Source organism: Plectropomus leopardus, chromosome 9 (genome assembly GCF_026936395.1).
Source record: "Plectropomus leopardus strain MGB_pleo_1.0 chromosome 9, ASM2693639v1, whole genome shotgun sequence".
In the NCBI taxonomy this organism is placed as follows: Eukaryota; Metazoa; Chordata; class Actinopteri; order Perciformes; family Serranidae; genus Plectropomus; species Plectropomus leopardus.
The window spans coordinates 4,210,377-4,233,074 of record NC_142184.1 but is presented as its reverse complement, the minus strand read 5'-3'; the positions used below and the strand labels follow the sequence as shown (position 1 = coordinate 4,233,074).

Here is a 22,698-nt window from a genome sequence, read left to right as displayed (position 1 = left end):
TATGTGGTTTCACTTCATCAGAAGAAGCTGCTGCTACGTTTACAGTGTTTATTACACAGCAAAGACAAATCAGCTGATTTCTCAAAGTGGACATTTGATTTTTTAGTCATGTACGTTTGTGTGTTTGTGATTTAGAAGAAGAGTTCAGTAACATTTCATCAAATCCACGTCCCTGTTGAATCTATTTTTATGGTTCGGGGTGGAAAACTCTTTGCACCTCACAGTTCAATTCCAATCCGTGACCAGAGAAAACAGAAACATTACGGTTTTGCTCCAGATGTAGAAAATCTACAACTACCAGTTTGGCTGTGCAAAATGACGAAATATATCAGGTGGTGATAAAAAAAAGTCCATTGTTTCATGTTATGCTTATATTGTTTTTGTCGTTTATGTCACGCTATGCGTCAGTCCGCGTGGCCGAGGGGGCGTCTACACAATGTAAGCCAAAACATGGCGGAGCTGGAAAGCGATGCTGAACGTTGACATTTAGGTCAAGACACTGACGCCGACCGCCCGACTCAAAACGAGGAGGAGCTCGAACCCATCAGAGGGGCGACTCCTAAATTGGTAGTGCAGTGACATCGTCTTGATTTGTCTTTGATCAGCGCTGCTTAGTTTTACCGTTTGATGAGATTTCAGTCCGAATTTGAGAGAGATCCGGCTCAGTGCTCTTTAAGTCCACAGTGGCGGGTAATACGAAAATGCGGAGTAAAGGCTGTAGTTTGAACAACAGTCTTAGTGCCAGCGAAACACCGCCCACATACGTCAACCTGAATGTGTGGGAACCCTGATTTCTAGATCCAGTCCCATTTTCTTTCTGGTTCTTTCTTTGGTCTGAATTGGGAAAAACTCAGCAACAGATGTGTGCGTCCTCCAGCTGAGCTTCTCAGCGTTTTCACTGTCGTCATCGCAGCATGTCGACATAATGCTTTGATTGCTTCCTTTTCAGTCTCGTATGGAGGACAAGGTGGAGCGATTCAAGAAAGCTGTGGAGTATTTCTCAGCTGCCTCCAAACCTCGCTCGCCCAACATGGGGCCCTCCTCTTTCATCCGTGAGTAAGAAGAAGAAACGACAGTCTGTACCAGGAATACTCAACTTTCTATGCTTGATCTTAGGACATACCCAGGAATTCAGGACATTTGTCGGATTTTAGGACGTTCCTAGGATTTTTGGACATTTCTGGGATTTTATGTTGGCTCTAGGATTTTAGGACATAACTAGGAGTTTTGGACATTTTTAGGATTTTAGGAAGTTTTTAGGATAGTAGGACATATCTAGGATTTCAGGACATTTCTTAAAAAATTTTGGACTTTTCTCAGATTTTTGGATGTGTCTAGGATTTAAGGAAAATTCTAGGATTTAAGGACGTTTCTAAGATTTTAGGACATTTCTAAGAATTGGTGGCAAGATTTGGTCTAAAAGCCCCATTTTGAGTAACACTGGTCTACGCCAAAATGCAATCATTTTTTGCCCTCTAAATATGTGTTTTTAAAGAGAAAATGTTCACTAACGTCCTTGTTTTCTTCCTGCTCAGTACCTGGGTTTGGTTTTGGGGGACCACCTGGCCACATGGGACCTATGCAGCCTGGAAAAAATCAGGTAGATTCTTAGCCCGATAATCCTTTGTCCTCTTTGATGTGTGTGTAATTTGTTCCCTGCTCTCTACATGAATCTACATGTAGCCGAGTGGATTAAGTTTTTGCTCTTTGAAATCCCTTTGTGGCATGTGCTCATTTAGGGGAAAAACTGGCTGAGAGGAGGAGGAGGCCGCAGTCCTTTCCCGTCTCAAATCCTCCCACCAGCCTTGATTAGATGCTTCTGGTTTGATCTGAAATAAAATAGGACAGTATTAGTTCATGTCCCTGAAATCTCCTCCCTCCTCCTCCTTTTCATCCTTTTTCAATCCAATTTTCTTTCTCCTGTTCCTCTCACAGTTCCCTCCCCCCCAGGTTCCAGGGTTAAAGCCACCCTATCAAAATGCGCCATACGGACCTGGCTCCACCCCTCTGTTCCAGAACGCGCCGCCACCGTCCCAAGACTGCAACGACTCGCTTACGAACAAGATGGGCTTCTCTGATTGGTCGGCTCCATATGATTCCACTCAGGGGGGAAACCGATTACCCAATCATCACACCGCCACCCAGTCTGGTCCCTCTCCGTCTCCTTCATCGTCATCAGATGGAGATGAACCCAACGACAGCAACGCAAAGTAAGACGCACACAAGTCGTGTTGAGGCTGCATTCACACCCGATCAGGTGTTAATTATCCGCAGCTCGAGAGTGTCTCGCGTCTCGTGTCTCGCGTCTCGTGTCTCTTTTTTTATCATGTGCATGATTGGCTTCTGTCTTTTGGCTCAGCTGCCTCCATGTTGAGAACCGTGTGCAGACAAGTCTGAATTTCGCACAGAGCCACTTTTAAAATGATGCGAGAGGCCAAACTGAGAAAGTACACAAGAAGCATAATGTTCCAATGGCCCTACTTTGCAAAAGAAATGTATGACAGAAAGTTGGATGTACGGTCATTTTCACGCAAAGCTCTGCATTTATCAATGTGCACGTGAAAATAAAAAATGAAATAAAATTATTTAAAAAAATTAAAATGATAATAAATAAATTTTAAATAATAAAAAATAAAATAAATCTGCAGATGATTTTCTCTAGAGCTGTACAAAAGAGGGCTAATAACACTAATATTACTACTAGTCATGATTTTTGCCGCAATGGTGTAATGCATAACGTCACACATTATATCAACATGTTGATACATGACTAACTGGTAAAACAAATTTTAATATGTAGAATATTTAATGGAAAATTACTTACGTCCGTAGGACAGGCTGCTCTCTCTCCTCCCGTCCGTTTGACAGTAAAACGTCATGTTTAATGTCACGCATCTCAACACAAACGGCCGCAAAGTATTAATTTGGGGAAAGTACACTCAGTATAGTACACAAATATTCATGTCAGTATTTTCTTATAGACTGACCACAAGCTGCCGATTATATGGCATTATTTTAATGTGCGACAGCAATGCAAGCAAGTAAAAGTCTGAATGTGTAGTTTTAAATTGCAGATGAGCTCACGATAGAGTGAGTCAGGAGTAGTGAATAAGTGAATAATTTCGGACACAGTTATAGACGTGTTGACTGGCTGGCTTTCTGTCAACAAGCTTACAGCGTGAAGTAGCGAGGGTACAGTTTAGAGATTGAGGAATTACAGGAGGAGGACGAGGAGGAGCAGAGATGCGCTTGAGATTTTAAAGTTTTTGTCTCTTCATGTTTTACTGACCCATCAGTTCTCAAAAAAGTTTAAAAGTCTGAATAGGAACACCTCGGACGTGTTATCATCCGTGTTAAGTTTCTGAGCAGCTCATGTTGCTGCTAATATCCTTTTTGCAATAAGCATCAAACTCCAGCATTCATACGGTCATGAAAAACCGAGAGAAGTTATGGAAATTACAAATAGAATATTTCTAGGCCTGAAAAAGTCTTTTGAAAATCAAGTATACCCTGAAAGTTGTGGAAAAGTCATGGAAATTTGTTTCAAGAACCTGTTTAATAAAACACGAGGTGTTAAAGGACCGTAGGAAATTGAAATCCATCAATAATTTTTGTTTACAGTTTCTGGCTGTGATAAATAGTGTTATTTTGGTGATATTTAAATCAAACAAAAACCAAATAAAACTCATAAAATGTTTTTTTTTTTAATTTTTTCTAGGTCACCAATAAATAATTGAAGAAAAAAATGCTCCAAATTTTCAGATGATTAAAAAAACAGCAGTGAAATAAATACAAAATACCAAAATTTAAAGTTGGATGCCTCCCAAGTGCTTGAAAAATGATTTAATATACCTAATATACCTGTTTGCGCTTCCCCGTCCCTCTCATCAATGAAAAACAGACCATAAATTATATTTAAATATTCAGTGCTAATGCTGTTCTGAATTCATTATATTTTTAGTAATAGCAATAAAGAACCAGTAAGGATTATCGATGGTCATTTCAGAGAATTCATGGTCTTTAACATTTGCCTCAAAGTCATGGAAAAGTCCTGGAAATATATTGGTAGAAATGTATTTGTTTGAGGAAGTGTTTTGTCTGCAGAAACTGTGATGTGTATCAGCACACACATGCTGAATGACTAAACACTCCCATGAACCCTCTCTCTCAGCCATTTGACGGACAAGCCCTCTCGGTGGGAGGATCCTGCTGGAAGGGGGGGCTCTGCCTCTGGAGACGGTTCCCAAGGCAACGGGAGCGGGTCAAACATTCCGTCACTGTTGTCTATGGCGACGCGGAGTCACATGGACATAACCACACCTCCTCTGCCTCAGGTGTGTCACCAGGAGAGATTTAAACAAAAATTCAAACCAAATAAAGAGTTTTAAGTCTTGTTGAAAAGTTGTCACCATGTTTCCTGTTTGTTTGTTTGTTTGTTTGTTTGTTTGTTTTCTTCAGGTCAGTGCTGAGGTTCTACGTGTAGCTGAGCACAGACACAGAAGAGGACTGATGTATCCCCAGATTTATCACATATTGACCAAGGTAAACAATTTTGTTCTTGATTTTATTGTGTTTATGTACACTCACCGGCCACTTTATTAGGTACACCTTGTTGGTACCGGGTTGGACCCGCTTTGCCTTCAGAACTGCCTTAATTCTTCATGGCAAAGATTCAACATGTTGCTGGATTTTGGTCCATATTGACATGATTGCATCACGCAGTTGTTGCAGATTTTTCGGCTGCACGGGCATGATGTGAATCTCCCGTTCCAGCACATCTCAGAGGTGCCCTATTGGGTTGAGATGTGGTGACTGTGGACCATTTCAGTCCAGTGAACTCATTGTCATGTTCTGGAAACCAGTTTGAGGTATGAGCCGTGTGACATGGTGTGTTATCCTGCTGGAAGTAGCCATCAGAAGAAGGTGCATCATAAAGGGATAAAGGGACATGGTCAGCAACAAGACGCAGGTGGACTGTGGCATTAAAACAAAGCTCAGTTGGTACTAAGGGGCCCAAAGTGTGCCAAAAAATATCCCCCCACACCACTCAGCCCCACCACCCCCTGAACCGCTATTTATTTTACCATTTTCATTTATGTTTTAACTCTTTTATTTCCTTTTGTTTGTAGTTTGATTGCTTTTATCATTTCTGTCGTTGTTATTTTTGGTCGTTTTTTTTATTGTTTCATATGGACATTATGTGTCCTGCGTCTTGCAATATTTGTCCTCTGGTTTTAATTTTATCCCAACTCTGTCCTAGTTTCTTCTCGCTTGGGTTCAATAGGACTGTTTGGCTTTCCGTTGTTCTATAGTCGTCTATGTATCCCGTTTCTGCTTTGCTTTGATTGTTTGTTATGAAAGGAGCTATGTAGATAAAGTCGTTGTTATTGTTGTCCAGTTTTGGTGAGCCTGTGTGAATTGTAGCCTCAGTTTCTTGTTCTTAGCTGACAGCAGTGGCGCCTGGTGTGGTCCTCTGCTGCTGTGGCCCATCTGCTTCGAGGTTCGACACGTTGTGCGTTCAGAGATGCTCCTCTGCGAACCTCGGTTGTAACGAGTGGTTATTTGAGTCACCGTAGCCTTTTTATCAGCTCGAAGAAGTCAGGCCATTCTGCTCTGACCTCTGGCATCAGTAACGCATTTTCACCCAGAAAACTACCGCTCACTGGGTTTTTGTTTTCTTTTTTTTTTCGGACCATTCTCTGTAAAGAGATGGTTGTGCGTGAAAATCTCAATAGATCAGCAGTTTCTGAAATACTCAAACCAGCCCGTCTGGCATCAACAACCACATATTGTGTTGCTGCCATGTGATTGGCTGATAAAATATTTGCATTAAGGAGCAGTTGAACAGGTGTACCTCATGAAGCGGCTGATGAGTGCTTGTCTCTACTTGCATGTATTTTACCTTTGCAAGGCCCCTAAGTCATCTTGGAAAGGTTATAAAAATGGACATCAGAGCCTCCCTGTGATCACCTCTCCCTCTCCTCGCCCTCCTGCAGGGAGAGATGAAGATGCCAGTGTGTATAGAGGATGAGTGTAACTCGGAGCTGCCTCCTGCCTCTCTGCTGTTCCGTGCTGCCAGACAGTATGCCTACGGCGTCCTCTTCAGTCTGGCTGAAACGCACCGCCGCCTGGAGAGGCTCGCTCTCCGCAAGAGGGCTCCCCTGGAAGGTAGGTCCCGGGACTGAGTGGAGTGAGTAGATGAGAGGAGTACGGAGGACAGGAGAGTGTGTGGACTGTACGTACGCTCACATCTAATCTTTGATGTGTTTCTGGGAATCCAGCCAAAGGTTAAAGCTTTCCACAGATCTACAATACCGAGATAACAGTAGCTATATAGATTATATTTTCTGTGGTGGATGAGAATGCAGTAACTTGGAATCGAGTTGGTCTTTTTCTACTGCCTACATGAACGCTGAAACATCGTCCTCTGGGCGCTGCTTGGGTCACAGAAACACATTTTAGAACCAGGTATAAACAGTCTCTATGACAACAGTTAACGTAACGCTTTGTTAACAAGAGACGGGGATCAAAACCCAGTTCTATTGAGGACCCGGGTCCACTTTTTTTTCAGCCCGAAAATCGATTTGAGTTTGAGCTTATCGATTCTTTTGTTGAGTCTCGTGGATCCTATAACATAACGTCACATCTTAATCCAATAACTGGGCTGCATACATTGATTGTCCAATAATTTCTTTTTTTTTGTGGATGCTGTCTCCGGCAAAAATAGACTTGGCGCGTATTTTACGTTGAGCAGAGTGGCGAGCAGCGTCTGTAACGCTGCTGAGACGTTCTGATGTGCGTGCGGTGGAATCACCTGCATTGTCTAGAACTTCTGCTGTTGGCTCTGGAGGCCGTGTGAAGGCCGTAATGCACCGTTGATGGACCTGGTAGAATTTAGGGGTTAAGCGTGTTGGACTCCAGCCTGTCTCTCCAGTCTGGGGGTGTGCTGACTGACTGTTTGTAGTATGTTGTCCATGGATAAGTACCCTGTAAAACCCACTTTAAAAAAATCTGAACTGTTCGTTTAACGGCAAGTTTACAACATGTATGGTGGTAAAAGCACGACAACCATTCAGCAGCTTTTAGTGTCTGATCGATCTGCTCCAATAAATGGGCTTTTCTGTGTTTGTTGTGACGGTAGCTGAGCTAAAGAGGCGGCAGTGACATCCCAAGCACCTCTCTGAAATGTAATGAGATTTTCAACTAAGGTCACTCGGAGCGAACACGCGAGAGCGCCGCGGAGCTCTGAAGAAAGACGCTGGATGCTGTGCTTTTACTCGGCGGCTGCATACGGTCTCTCCTCGTTGGGAACAACTGAAAAATGTTGCTGGCTGCTTTGTGGACCAGCGCTGAGTTTTCAACACCGTTCTCCTGCCTCTGTGTTACAGTTCCTCCAGTGATTGTCAAAGAGTGGAGCAGCGGTAAAGCCAAGTCGGCCCTGACTCCGGAGCTGGTCCCGGCCCTGTGTTTCAGGGAGTGGACCTGCCCCAACCTGCGGCGGCTGTGGTTGGGTCGTGCCAGCGAGGACCGCTCCAGGAGAACCAGGGCCTTCCTGGCCTGCCTACGCTCTGACTGCCCAGCCCTCCTCAACCCAGCACAGGTCCCACAGCATCTGCTGCTCATGTGCTGCGTGCTCAGGTACGATGAGTGATGTGGACATCTATGTTAACTGATCATCACAGAGTCGCTGTTGACGTGTGAGAATAAAGACTAAGGCACTGATACTCAACTCTCGGCCGCAGGTCAAATCTGGTCCCCAATAGAGTGCTGGGTGGCCCCCAAACGATTTTTAAATGGATAGATGTTTTTTATTGATTGCCAGGAAATTTTTTAAAACACACAAATGTGAACTGCTGCAACAGGCTGTCACTGTAGCACGGCATCATGTTGGTAATTCACAATAAAGATAAAGTGAATCACACTGGGAATTGTTTTAATACTTTAAGTATACTTAAGGTGCCAGAGTGCATAAAACAGCATTAAAATAGAGCTTGCTTTTTTTTAAAAAAAAAAGAAAAGACAGTGGAGGATCCCCCATACTCCCCGACAGAGATCGTAGCTAAGCCCCTAATGTCCTAAAATCCAAGAAACATGCTGAAATCCTAGAAATGTCCTAAAATCTTAGAAATGTCCTAAAATCCCTAGAAACATGTATGGGGCTGCTGCCCCAAATGGCCCCTGGTCTTTTGTCATTTTATGAAAGTGGCCCCCAAAGCAAAGCCATTTGAGTCTCCCGGACTAAGGTACTAAAGTCACGTTATTGGACTCAGCACTCATTTCTTTTTTTGAGAGCCTTGTAATGTTTTTAGTGCACGGTGATAATTCAGTCTGTAAACTATTGACGTCAGTACGCTGCCACTCTGCTCTAAAGTTAGCTTTGTTTTTCCTTCTCTCTCAGGTATATGATGCAGTGGCCCGGAGGAAGGATCCTCCAGAGACATGAGCTAGATGCCTTTCTGGCTCAGGCTGTCTCCAGCCAGCTCTACGAACCCGACCAGCTGCAGGAGCTCAAGGTGAGGCCCCACTCCTCACTCCCTCGTCTTCGGATAAGTCACTTGATCACAAGATACTCATATTTCCGCTCACAGTTCTCATTTTAGTCCTAATTAGTTCATTTTAATTCAAAAGCCTGACATCCCCTGATCAACTCACAAAAATCAGTCTGGAGTCCCTTTCCTTGTTTGGGAATTTCTGGAGGGCGTGAACAACAAGCCCTACGACCAATCAGAGTGACAAAACACTGAGCAGCGGACAAATGAAAGAAGACAACAGTGTAGAGATGAGCTGCGACTGTGCACCATCAGTATATCCGCTTTTGCCATCAGAATTTAAAAGTCGTGCTCTCACAGAAAGTTTCATATGAGCTGCTGTCATCTTCGTTGTTTTTTGAAAATGCCTGAACAGCGCTCCTCTTTACAAAGCTAGGTCTGCGCTCGCTGTCTTATCCCCGACGTAAGCATCAAACCTGCATTATTTTAGATAATGACTGACCCACAGCGGGCCGGCTGGTCATCTGTCTGAACGGGAGGAGGATCACACACACGTCTGCCGGAGCAAATAAAACTTTGTTTTGGCTTCTCTGAAAGGTATCAGTCAGACTCTAGAGTGGACTGAACGACTGGACGGAGACCACATGAGGAGGAGAGTCTCAGCCCAGTTTGTGATCTGAAAGCAAATAGATCAGCAACAAGATTTTGTTATTGTAAATATGTGATTTTTAGCGTAATTTTAGAAGATAAACTACTATTAAAACCTTCTTCTGTTGTGAAATGTCAAGAAATGAATCTTTTATAAAGTGATGTATATTAGTGAAATTTGTCAGGACATGATCGGAGTCCTTAAACATTGTGTACCCGCTGATACCGAGGCAGAACTGGCATGTTTGAGGGGCCATCTACACAGCAACTGTTCTGACTTACAGCATTTAAAACGAACGTATTTATTTTGGGACGTAAAGGGCGTATTAAGTATACATGAGCTGTAATGCATCCTCAAACTTGGTGGTACAGCTGCTGAATATACTAGTCTAACTCCACTTCTTTTATTAAAACTCATTTGAGTGATTTTGGTGTTAAAAGCTACGTACAACATCTAATGTGTTCAAGACCTCATGATCTTGTGTCACTTCCTCTCTCCTCTCTCCGGCTCGTCTCTGCCCACAGTTTAAAAGTGTTTTATTTCGGTGTGTTTGCTGTCAGGTGGAGAAGGTGGATGCCCGCGGCGTGCAGCTGGCTTCTCTCTTCATGGCTGGTGTGGACACGGCGCTGTTCATCAACGATGTGTGCGGTCAGCCGTTGCCATGGGAACACTGCTGCCCCTGGGGTTTTTTTGACGGCAAACTGTTTCAGAGCAAACTGGCCCGGGCCGCCCGGGACAGGGCCGCCCTGCTGGACATGTGTGAGGGGCAGGTACGTAATCCTGTGGCAGGAAGGTGAAAGAAACGGAGGATATAATGAATGTGTGTCTTTTTCATTAACCATTAATTAAATTCAGTTTTAAAAGCATTTTAAGCTCTCGGTATAGTACCTGTGGAGCCAGAAGTAACACCTACGAACATGTGCATAGACCCTCGATCTGTGCAGCGCTTCCACAGCAGACGGTACTGTTGCATGTGGGCGGGTTGTTGTCACTCGCTGCTCCGTCCAGCAGCACTTGGTGTATTTCCTTTTTCACCGTTGATACAGAGTGAAGTCTGCGGCCCGTTTATCATCCACAGAACGGGGGCTGCAGGCCAGAGGGGGAGCTCAATGTGATATTTATAAATCGCGGGTTTGTGCATTGACTTTTTATCAAGAAACCACGGAGGTTTTATTCTGCCCGAGCACACTGAACAACGCTCAGAGATGTTTGTTTTTTCTGCGAATGAGGATTAGAATATGCTGTTCACATAATCCAGTTGCAATTTATTTGCATTTTTAATCGCTTGAAGATCCACTCATTTCTAAAAGTTGTCCCAGAGAGACTATCTGACACATAATATCTGCTGTAGCCGTCTAAATGTAATCCATCTTATTTTCAGGAGCTCCTGGGTTCAAATGCTGAAGCTCCTGATTCAAAACTTTAAATATTTTAAGCTTATATTACTGGTATATGAATTAATGATTACCGTGAAGACTTAAGCGTTTATTAAAAAACAACCCACGGCTGTTTCATTTCTGTCGAGCATCAGAAGTGTCACATGCCCAACCTTAAAAGCACCTTTAGGAGGACAAAACTCTGAAGAGTTCAGTAAAGAAAAGATCCGTGTTTGATTTTCCCAGATATGGATCCTTAAGCTCATCTTGGGTCATCTCTACCGCTCAGTGTCTCCGCTCAGACGCTCTCAGGCCGTTGGTCGTATTCACATCAGTAACTCTGTAGCTGCATCAGTCACCGCCGTCTCTCTGCTCTGCAGGAGGAGCTGGTGTCCAAAGTGGAGAAGATGCGTCAGGCAATCCTCGAGGGCATCAACCTGTCCCGCCCTCCTCCTCCTCCCCCTCCTCTTCCACCTCCTGCCTTCCTCCCCCCTGCCATGGTGCCCCCTTTCTACCCCATGCCTCCTCTTTACCCACCTCGCCCCATGGGCGGCATGCCTCCCCACCATCACCCACATCATCCACACCACCCCGCCCAGCACAGACCCAGAGCCTTCCCAGGTACAGAGATGCTTTCTTATTTTCTTCCAATCATTCTTTGACATTTAGATCGATGCAGACATCATCTTCGCTTTGTCCTTATTCTGTACTACACACTCAGCTACAGTTACAGCGCGGTTACGGCTTTTATTTGGACTGCTGTCCTTGTCCCAGTATACAAGCACTGCGGGAGAATCGGCTTAGTGATGGAATTATGTCCGACTCCACCAAGGCAGGTGGAGATTTGCCCTCTTTCATTTCATTGCTAGTTGCAATGATCTTATATTATTTATACAGTCTATGAAATAGACCGCATTACAATCGAAATGTTTTTTACAATACCTTCGAGGTAAAAAATGGGCGTGTCACGTACATATAATAAAACTGAGCAAACTCTGCCTTCATTGATTCGTTGTAAGCCACCTAAAAAAAATCAATATCAGTTTAAGCGTAACTTATGCTATATTCAGGATATTTTCACCACTAAGACGCCGTAAGACAACCCGTACCGACTGGAATTTGAAACCGTTATATCAAAAACGCCAGAATCCACCGAGAAAAACAGTAATTTTACTTCACTGAACAGCAGAGCTGATATATTCGTTTTTTAATATTATCTAGAATACAAATATTGCATTTGAGCTATAGTGCTGAATAAAATCTGAATGAATTTAATGAAAGCCTCCATTTAAAGAGACAGTAGACCTCATTTCACTCCAGATATACGGTGCCTGGTTTCTGTCATTTAGTTGCATTAGTTTCCTGTAAATATAAAACAGTAAATATTCTAAATTCTTGTGAACTAACTACAACAAACCTGTAAAGGAACATTATAGAGGACGTACTGCACACAGCCGTGTGGAACTGGGACACAGCTGTGGTCCGGTATCTGAGACTCTACAGTGAGAAGAGTCTGAGTCGTCACTTCTTTTCTTCTGTCTTCAGGCCTTCAGTCCATCCCACCTCAGGGAGGGAAACTGGAGATCGCTGGTATGGTCGTCGGCCAGTGGGCTGGGAACAAACCAGTCCGTGGGAGAGGGGGGTTCAACATGCAGGTGGTGTCAGTGGGAGCAGGGAGAGGGTGAGTAAGATGATGACGTTTAATCAATAAGGCTGATGACTGAGAATGAAGTTAATGTTGATCTTTGACATACTCAAAGTATTCTTTGTGTAGTTATAGTATCATTACTCCACCAGCCTTCCAACGTGATAAAAACATTATATTTGTACTCATTATGAACCTGGTTGAGAAGTCCATAACCAAAACATGGAATAATATTTCGTCATTAGCTGCTTTTACACAGATCGCGCTATCGGGCCGCAACAAAGTCCCCCCTTTATACCGCCCCTGCACTTTCACACAGAACCAACTGACGGTGGCACCATGCTGCTCCGGTGTGTGATTGTACACTGCATCACGGCTTCAAAGGAGGCATGACATGCATGATGTTTAACACCGGAGCGTCCATCTCTAGCATGACATTAATCAGTGTTTCCTGGCATGAATACTGTCCACCTGAAACCTCTAAGCCCGGTTTGAAAACAGGGATATCTCTTTGTTCCACACTTTCAGAATAACTGTCTTTCTAATGACCAATTCATACTGGATCGACAAAATTTTGTCATTGACTTAGAGTTTCGAACGGCTGTTTCAGGATCAGGAGGAAGATCAAGTCTGTTTCTCAGTCAGATTTTCCGCCTTCACACCAACGATAGCCAGCATTATGTTTTCGGGTTGTGTCCGTCCGTGCCATTCTCATGAACGTGATATCTTGGTGGAATTTCTTCAGGTTTAGCACAAACGTCCACGTGAACTCATTATAATTTGGGGGTGAAAGGTCACTGTGACTCTGCGTCCACTTATTCTGGTGAATGCAATATTACATGAAAGCTTTGAGGGAGTTTCGCCAAATTTGGCTAGAAGACAGTCATCCCTACACCTTTCAATTTTAGCAAAGTTTGCTCAAGTAAAAGATTTGCTTCTGATGTTGTGTGAAATGTGTCTGAAACTCTGACGGGATCGAACCCTAAAGCAGAAAACTGATCATTGTTGTGTTTCACGTCTTGTCTGATCACAGGAGGGGTAAAGAGATTCCAGCTAAAGTACGGGGGGTGAAAAAGACACCCACCAACAGATCACAGGTACGATTAACACAAAGACCTTTAAAGGGATAGTTCAGTTTATTTTTGAGTGGTGCTGCATTGAGTACTCAACCATAGACATTATATAACCTACAGTAGCTGTCAGTCGACACTTCCCGAGTTTGGAGGAGACGTCTAAAGTCTGAAAGCGAAGCCATCGAAGGCTGCAGACAGGGTCGGCAGCAAAGTGTATTTTGGCCACCTAAAAATAATAACAAGTGTGTGCTATTTTGAGAGTATTTTAATCGCTTTATTTTAAAGTCAGACAGTGATTTCTAACTGATAAATGATGCTGTTATATCGCTCTCTTCAAAGCCAGACTCCTCTGAGAAAAGCAGTGATTTAACGTCTCTGAACACAGGAGCTGCCGGTCTGCCGTCGCCTCAGTCGCTTATTTTATTTGTGTTATTGTGAGACTTTGGCATTTAAAAGGATTAGTTTGGATTCATCAAAGTCACACAATAACACAACAAAATAACTGATTGAAGCAGCAAACAAGCAGCAGCTCCTGTGTTCAGCGAGCTAAAATTACTATTTTTCTCAAGAGTCTGGTGGTATTAATGAGAGCATAGATGGAGAACTGAAACAGTTAACGTCTTTGAAATGGGCTGTTTGACAGAAAGGTAAAGCGGTGAAAATACTCTCAAAATAGCGCTTAAACTGATGTAAAACATTTAAGGCTGGACTTCTTTAGGTGACCTGAAATTTGTTAAATTGCTGACCCCGCCCACAGCAGCACACTGCTTAGCTTACTTGCGCCTGCGTCTCCAAAATGGGCGCATGCCAACTGACATCTACTGTGTGTAATACACTGACAGGCAGGGGTTGGAAATTAGCACCAGCCAAATGCTGGTAAAATATGAGAGTGGCTGCTACATTTGCTTCACTCGAGAGGCTGCTAGATTTTGGAGCCAGCCACCAAAAATTAACTTCCAACTTTGCAAAACTTCCAAAAATCCGAACTATCCCTTTAATCTACTTTTTCTCCATGAACAGTGATCACAGCTATATTTCCCTCTTTGTGATGTTCCTGCATTTTAAATTCTCTGTTTTCTGTCATCCAGACGTCGCCACCGCCCCCATCCAGCAGTCCCCCAAAGCCCTCAGAGGAGGCGGCCTCCACGCCAGAGGTTGCAACTCAGCAGCTGAACGGCAGCTCAGCAGCCTCCGCCATCGGCCAGCCCTTGGAGCTGGCCCCCCTGGCCCAGCCAATCCCGTGTGCCTTAGCCAGCAGAGACAACCAATCAGAGGGGGTGGAAGTGGAGGCCCCCTGTTGCCTTGACGACTGCCCGTCAGACGGAGCGCTACAGAAAGAGGAGTGAAGGCGTCCTTCCCGGGACGCACTGCTCTGAGAGAGTTCTCTGTGTTTGACTGCCTTTCCCTGTTTTTGTAGCCCCGCCTGCTATCTGTGCACGCTATCACATGGAGCAGGAGGCGAGGCGAGGCTCCTCCTCCTCCTCCTCTGAGCAGGAGGAGAGGCTCCTCCTCCTCCTCCTCGTCTGAGCAGGAGGCGAGGCTCCTCCTCCTCCTCCCAGCTGCTCCATGTGATAGGCTGAAGCAGTTAGCCGTTACTTCCTTTTTAGTTTTCTCATGTGGTTTCACATTGTTTTATGAAGAGAGGTTTTCTCCATGAGTCTGTAAGCGCCCCACCCCTCAAAAATCCTAAACGCCTCCCCCCCTGCACTCAGAGTAAAATAAGCTTGAAGCCCCACCCCCCACCCCCATATTACAACCCACCACTTAAACGCCCCCTCCTCCTAATTATGGGTATCTGTACAGTTAAAATGTCTTATTTTGTGTTTTTAATGGTCCCATTGTTTTAATCTCTGCACACAGATGTTAAGCATGCGGTTACGGTGACAGATTGGATGTGGTTTCCACGGTTACAGCATCTAGGCCTGGTCGCCATGGTCGGTAGTTGTGTGCGGATGCGGTTTGTTGCCATAGCCATCTCGTGTGAGGTTTGTCTTAAATGAATTCGGAGCGATGTCCAGAGAGTTTGACTCTGGGTGTGTGAGTAAGATTTTAACAAAGTGATTCTTCTGTGCAGTGACCCCCCACCCCCCGTCACCCGCACTCCAGCAGCACCTGCTAAACACACGATCTTAGTGTGCGTACTAGCAACGAACCCCTTTTATTGATTGATTGGTTATGTATCACAGGAGCACTTCTGCACCACCATGGTATTAGCGTGCTATCTTACTTTGACCCATGTAGCAAAGCCTAGCGCTTAGCTGTGCTGAGAGACCCCATGAATTTATGCACCTTAAGCCCTAAAGTATGCAAAATATTACCCCGCTCCGCCAAAAAAAAGTGCATTATTATCTTCCCATCCCCTTTGTCCCTTTCTCCCAAAGCTTTGATTGTATTATCCCAACAGAAGCACTTAATGTTGTATTTAAATATATTGAATTTGAACAAGCCCCTATCCAGGTGAATTGACGGTCAGAGAGGGGTGTCCCCCGCGCCTAAGTAAATCATTATGACATGTAGAGCTACATTTAAAGGTAGAGATCTATTTGCGAGACGTCAGAATGTGAACAGAGTGGTTTCAGACAAAGAAGCACTTTGTTTTAAAAAATGTTAAACCACACTGGACAGTCTTCTACCAGGTGATAAAGAAATGAAAAACTCTGAGGCACCTTCTGGAGTTTAAGGCCAAAAAAGAAAAAAAGAAAAGAATGATGCTGCCCAGCGAAAGATGGAAACGAACGGAGAGGAATTTTGGGGTAACTGCTGCCAGGCAGAGTGCCCCTGCAGACTGGCCTCACACGTTCAATCATGAACTTTGCAATGAAGCTGAAAGGACTCCTGGGAATCTTTTCACGTTTCTAAAAAGTTATTTCCAAAGTGTATTTTTAAAAAGAAAAAAAACGGCTCGCCGACCGCGGCAGCCGGTGATATAAAAGGGGACGAAGGCGACCAAGCCTCAAAGATCCCCCCCACCCTCTGGTGGTGACCATATCCCAGCACCATGAGCCCAGAGGAGCTCTGGTGTGTCACTTTAGACCAGCAGGAAGCACTTCCCGGCCCTGAAGCACCTCGGCCGAACACGGCGGAGGCTTCACGGGTCGGATCACATGACAGGAGAGAGGGAGGCCTCACGGCGGACCCGAGTGTGCCGCTCACAATCTGAGACTTTCTAAGATAATGTTTTATTAGAGCACTTATGTTTGTAGAGAATGAGATGTGTCCCCCCATAGTAGGTTTCATCTACGGAAATACAACAATAGCTGGTAGCACAACTGCAGACGTCAAAGCAGTAGAGCGACAGATACTGCCTGAGAGACGCTGGCCACGAACATTGTTATCTCTATAAACTTACTACGAGAGGATGAGCTCGCTATGTTAAAGAAAAAAAGAAAGAAAAAGGCAAGTCAACAAAGAAGCACCTTATTTTCTTACTATGTTGATGACTTGTGCTCGATCGTGTGCCACAAAATTGACATGGAACAAAGCTCTTATGAAATGCCGTTTTGAAGGAAAAAACCCTGACTATATATGTAAGTGTTAATGTAGTCGCGTCAGACATCCCCTCAGTTATGAACTCAACCATGACAGTTGACCCAGCCGTGAGTGTAGGCCTACGCTCGTCATCACAGGGGGCTGGGCCGCGCCGCCGTCTCTTACACCAACACCAAATCAGAGGTCGTTATTGGTCGGGAACAAGCACGCTTGTGCTGTCGGTGTTTTTAGGTTAAGAGTAGGTAACAAGCGTCGGGCTTAACACAGGACTGTAATACACAGACACCAAGACTAGGCTAGAGAATATAGCTCCACTGGCCGAAATACTAAGTCTAGAATTACTAGGAGTCATATACGTAACTGCTTTCAACTTTTGACATTAGTACAAATATGTGTATCGCAACAGTACATTGTTAGAAGATGGCTTTTCTGCGGCGAGCCAGAGCGTGATCCGGTATACGATGCCCTCTCTCGATTCGCTCGCCAGTTACACACACACACACACACACACACACACACACACACATATACATATATACATGCATACATATACATATACAAACACACACACACACACGATAACAAACAGGTATTCAGTTGCATTTGTTACCAGCAGCATTCTCTCTGCTTTTGTGCTGAAGTGATTTTGTGCAGTTTCAGTTCCCAGTGGAGTGGTCGTCAGTTCATCAGAGATCATTTTGGTAACACATTCTACTGACTCTGGATTTTGAAAAAAAAAATAATATAAATATATATATAAAATCCCACATTTTCAAGTTTGCATGGACGGATTAAAAATACATGTTAGAGGTGTCACAGAAATCTATACACACGAACACACACACACACACACACATACACAGATACATAGATGTTAAACCCTGAGTTACACAGTAGCTAGTATGGATAAAAAAAGTCAACACAATACATGATGTAGTGTCCCTCTCTCGTCCTTGTCTGTTTTAGTTCGATAGATATTTGATCAGTGATTTTTATGCTTGTTATCCTAAACCCGCCCCCCCACCCTGCTATGACACTTTCTCTCCCTCCCCCTAATCTTCTCTATCTTAGAGTACAACGCATCCACACACACACACACACACACACACACACACACACACACACACACACACTCACACTGATTCCCATTAGTCACACACAAATACACACTTCACACACAGTTTAACCCTCCCATCACTTCCTGTGTTTCAGTTCTCTCTTTCACTCCTCTCACCTCCCTCTCTGCCTCTCCTTTTAGCTCTTTAGGACCGTTTCTATTGGCCGTTATTTTATCTCTTTTTTTTTTTTTTTCTCTTCTGGCTGCCCCGCCCCTTAATCAACCCAACTAACAGTAAAGGTTATATTAACGTTGATAATCAGTTTCTGTATGTATCTAGCCAGAGTCTGGAAAAAAAAATCAGAAAAAAAATACGGTTTTATTCAATTGTGCAAATGTGTTTTTTCTTACTATTTTTAATGTTATTACATCTTCTAATCTAATCCTTCTACCATTGCTTCAGTTAGTACTGAAATACGCTTAGCCAACCTAGAGATTTGAACTGTAATGATTGCGATTTTCCTTACCTGTATTTTATATGGCATCTTTAGACCACCGTTTATTATGTACGTAAGTAAATATTGCCCGTTTTTCGAAAAATTGTCGTCTGCACTATTCTCATAATATCCCTGATAACGATTTCGTGGTCGACTCATGATCAATCTAAGCTGAACTCTGCGCCCTTGCACAAAGCAGCGAAACATCTCTTGTAAACACCTGAGAACCAAAGTACACCTAGTATCCCCGTCTACCCCCATAAAGCCCCCTATAGTCCCCGCCCCGCCCCGCCCCGCCCGCCATCGACGGTTTGCCCCCCGAGTAACAAGTTTTCTGATGATTATATATATAAATGACATTACAGCACGTGTGATTTACCTGACAGGTCTGTGAGGTAACAATGTTTTGTTTATTTTTTATTTTTTTTAACACTGTGGTTTTCGTGGAGACGCAGACAGACGGGGAAAGACGGTTTGTGTGGACAGTGAGTGTAATCATTGACTGAATTCAGGCTGCGTGAGCCACCGCACACGCTCAGATCGACACTAATACACACTTTCAGTCACGCTGGGGTTTTGGCGCCCTCTTTTGCATTTTTTTTTCTTACATGTAACTGTTGTGCTCTCTCGAACTTGCCTTTAACTTCCCGGACTCAGACTGAAAGAGCAACTTGTTGCTGTTGCTGAGTCTTTTCGTATATGTGGGCACGGAGGCTGCTAAAAGAGGCTGAATTCTCCTCAAAGCACAAATCTGAGATTAATTGCGTCCTGATAGACGTCATATTCAAATAATTCAGCTATGTGGTGAACAAACTTGTTTCAAAAATTAATTAATCTGCAGCTGCAGCCGTTTTTAAGGAAACATGCTCTAGCTCAGTGGTTGTCAACCCTAAATTGATGCTCCATAGCCCTTTTTTCACTTCCTGTTCAAAGCGGGAATATCGTGCCATTATGCCGCCTTGCCGTTCTGTATTTAAGGTACAAAACAGAATTTTAAGCAGCCACGGGAGGTGGTAGCTGCCGCAACGGTGTCTGTATAAAAAAACACAGCTGGCAGGATGGGTGTGATGAATGACAGCGAGATATGCACGCGACTCACCACGACAGATTTAAAAAACAGCTGATAGCAGTTAGCGGCTAAGTCAAAGAAGAAGAACTGCGGACGAAATGTCTGCAAAATTGGGAAAACAAAGTCTAGGAGCTCCTTACTCTCCGAGCAGAGGATGAAATCAACCGCCGCATAACAGACAATAAATGATTGCTGTTGACATTTTTGTCGTTGTTAATGTTTGTAAAGGCTGCCAACGCCTACGTAATACGTCACACTAGAGGCCAACACTGTTGTGTTAAACGTCACGCCTCCTTTGATTCCACAGTGCCGGCATGCTGTCTAAAATCAGACACCGGAACGGTATAATGGTGCCATTTGGTTTTGTATGAAAATGAAAAGTCAGCATGGTTGAGAACCACTGCTCCAGCTCCAGCTTTTCCACTGGCAGCTTTTCTTTCAGAGCTGCAACGATGAGTTCAATAATCCATTATTCAATTCACGAAAAAATAAAACTGCAACAAATTTGACAGCCAATCAATAATTTGAGTCATTTTTCAGGCGAAAATGCCAAACATTTGCATTCAGCGTCTGAAATGTGAGAATTTTGTGTTATCTTTGGACTGTTGGTTCAATAAAACAAACATTTTTCTCTGTTTTCTTATAATGTTTTAGATAATAAAGTGAATAATGCTGCGCTCAGATGAAATCGGGCAGAAAAGTCAAACGGAATAGCAGGACAGTAAAACGAAATATGTGCCAATGTGTCATGATTGTTACACCATATTATTTACAAAGATTGGAATAAAATTTACTAAATACTTTATTTATTTATTTTGATGTAATTTTTCTCATAATACCCAGCAATTTCGTGTTTTCAGCTTTTGAATTTGCAAAGAAATAAATTTTAATTTCAAAGAGGTGATCCCAACAAATCTAGGCACATGGTTTAGAGTAAAATGCTTCGAATTCAGTGATGATTACATTTTAATATTATATTACTTATGTCTCTCATTTGCTTCCATACATCTAATTTTACCGTCCTGCTCTTGAATTAATATTTGGTTTTCTCTTTAATTTCATCTGAGCTCAACATGATTGTTAACCTCATTTCTTAATGATGTGACGATGAAATGTATATTTTAGGTCTCAAAACAAGACATTTGAAGGCGTCGCTAATTTTGTGGCATTTAAGACTCTGAACTGTGACTCGATTAATCGATATAACAACCGCTGCAGCCGTAAAAAGACCCTGTGGTCTTGTCAACAAAATTACAACCCATGGCTTTTAGCTTTATAAAAAAAATTTAGGATTGATTTCCAGTTTCTAAATCTCAGCTGAAGTGTTTGCGAGGAAAATTCACCCTCTCTGTGACAGACGGTGAAAAGATGAGAGTTGTCCAGCGCATAAAAGCGTCCTGCCTCACTGCCTACGCAAATGGGAGCGCCTCCGAAGAGCTTGACGATGTTAAAGAGAACCAAAAGTCCCAGAATAGAGATGTACTATGTTGTATTGTAGAAGTCAAACAGTATTATTGTCTGTCGTACAGAATGTGGAAAGGAGTCATCGGTTGTGTTGTACCTGCTCTGATCTATTCGCAGGTTTCTCGCAGCATCTTGTCCAGTTTGAGTAAAGGTCCCTTTTCTGTCTGTCTCTCTCTACACTGCCACCCCCCACCCCCGACAGCCCCCAAGCTCCAGTTTGACCCGCCCCTCCAACGCTGAGTCCCAGTGAGAGGCTCAAGTTGATCATTTTGGGCTATTTCTTGTCATTCGTGTACCGATGCATGTACTTCAGTACCCAGGGCCACTCGAAACTACCTGTGCAGCGAAAAAGGGTTAAAACTTACCCATACTATTATTGTTATAGAAATATTATCATCATCATTATTGCTGTTATAATTATGGTTGGTATAATTTGTCATCATTGTTAGCATTATGGAAGCACCGGACTGTTTGTGGAAAGACGGGAAAAAAAGAAAGCTTTTTTTTTTTTTTTTTTTAAATTTGTCTGGCTGTTGGTGGTCTGATCTCACAGAGGGAGGGGAGGAAAGGTTCAGAAAGAGACAAAGATGGCAGTCATGTTTGTACTGGTTGGGAAATGACTTACAGTGCTGAAATAAAATTTATTCTTTTAGTAAAAAAAGTACGTCTTGTGTCCTGTGTCTTGATTTTTATGTTTTTAGGGTTGTTCGTCTGTAAATACGTACATATCTCTGAACGAGACATCTCAAGAACGCCTTGAGGGAATTTTTAAGATTTGGCACAAACATCCAGTTGGATTCAGAAATGAACTGATTAGATTTTGGTGGTCAAAGGTTACTGTGATCTTTTTATTAGTTTTTGAAGCTCTTTAAAGTCTCGGTCCTAGTTATTCATCAGATTTGCTTTTATCTTTTTAAAGTCCCAAAAGTCCTAAAAGTCACGGTGAGGTAACTTTTCATTACTACACTCCATCTGCCTTTGTAGTTTGGCTTTTAATTGAATTTTACTTATTTATTTTTATTTATTAACTATTATTAATTGTAGTCTTTTACTAGATTCATTATTATTTTTTAACATATTTCTTTATTATTTATGTTATATATTTATTTTTATGTTTTTATTTACCATTTTAACAACTATTAAGAGTATTTTAACTATTAATCGATTTATTTTATGATTAACATCACGTTCTTATTTTTGTTTTTTAAACAAAAGAACATGATACTGTTTCAGTTTACATGTAGAACAATAACATTTAGAGAAAATATTTCCAACATTTTTGGGGGGTGGTCACGTTTCCAAAATAATGTAATTTAAAAAAAAATATGATCACAAACAAATCTGCAAATGTCTTTTTAACCATACAAATATATGTATTATAATAATAATAATAATAATAATAATAATAATAATAATAATAATAATAATAATAATAATAATAATAATAATAATAATAATATAATAATGATAAAGATAATAATATTTTATATTATTATTATTATTATTAATGATGATAATAATAAAGATAATAAATACAAATACTAATGATATTAACATCAATATTATAAATAATAATAAATGTGTAAATATATGTTTTTAACAATGTAAATCGCGACACCTCTCTGACACGAGCGTGACGTCACGAGGCCTCGTTCGGGGGGTGGTCACGTTTCCAAAATAATGCAATTTTAAAAAAAAAAGATCACAAACAAATCCTCAAATGTCTTTTTAATCATACAATTATATTATTATTATTATTATTATTATTATTATTATTATTAACAACAATAATATACTACGAATAATAAAGATAATAATATTTTATATATTATTATCATTATTATTATCATATGTTTATTATTATTAATATTAATAAATACAAATACTAGT

General features: G+C 42.4%; 1 protein-coding gene across 1 annotated transcript in view; it reads left to right on the top strand.

Moving 5' to 3' along the window:
* The window catches only part of fam120c (family with sequence similarity 120 member C), a 32,252-nt gene extending 10,780 nt beyond the window's left edge, over nucleotides 1-21,472 (top strand). Inside the window, exons 5-17 of the mRNA XM_042492322.2 lie at nucleotides 950-1,052; nucleotides 1,536-1,600; nucleotides 1,936-2,210; nucleotides 4,172-4,334; nucleotides 4,459-4,542; nucleotides 5,997-6,168; nucleotides 7,389-7,638; nucleotides 8,399-8,513; nucleotides 9,699-9,908; nucleotides 10,895-11,135; nucleotides 12,060-12,195; nucleotides 13,193-13,256; nucleotides 14,321-21,472. Of these exons, the coding sequence (XP_042348256.1) occupies nucleotides 950-1,052; nucleotides 1,536-1,600; nucleotides 1,936-2,210; nucleotides 4,172-4,334; nucleotides 4,459-4,542; nucleotides 5,997-6,168; nucleotides 7,389-7,638; nucleotides 8,399-8,513; nucleotides 9,699-9,908; nucleotides 10,895-11,135; nucleotides 12,060-12,195; nucleotides 13,193-13,256; nucleotides 14,321-14,578 (2,136 nt within the window). The 3' untranslated portion in view covers nucleotides 14,579-21,472. The remainder of the gene's footprint in view (nucleotides 1-949; nucleotides 1,053-1,535; nucleotides 1,601-1,935; nucleotides 2,211-4,171; nucleotides 4,335-4,458; nucleotides 4,543-5,996; nucleotides 6,169-7,388; nucleotides 7,639-8,398; nucleotides 8,514-9,698; nucleotides 9,909-10,894; nucleotides 11,136-12,059; nucleotides 12,196-13,192; nucleotides 13,257-14,320) is intronic.
* Nucleotides 21,473-22,698: the final 1,226 nt, after the last annotated feature.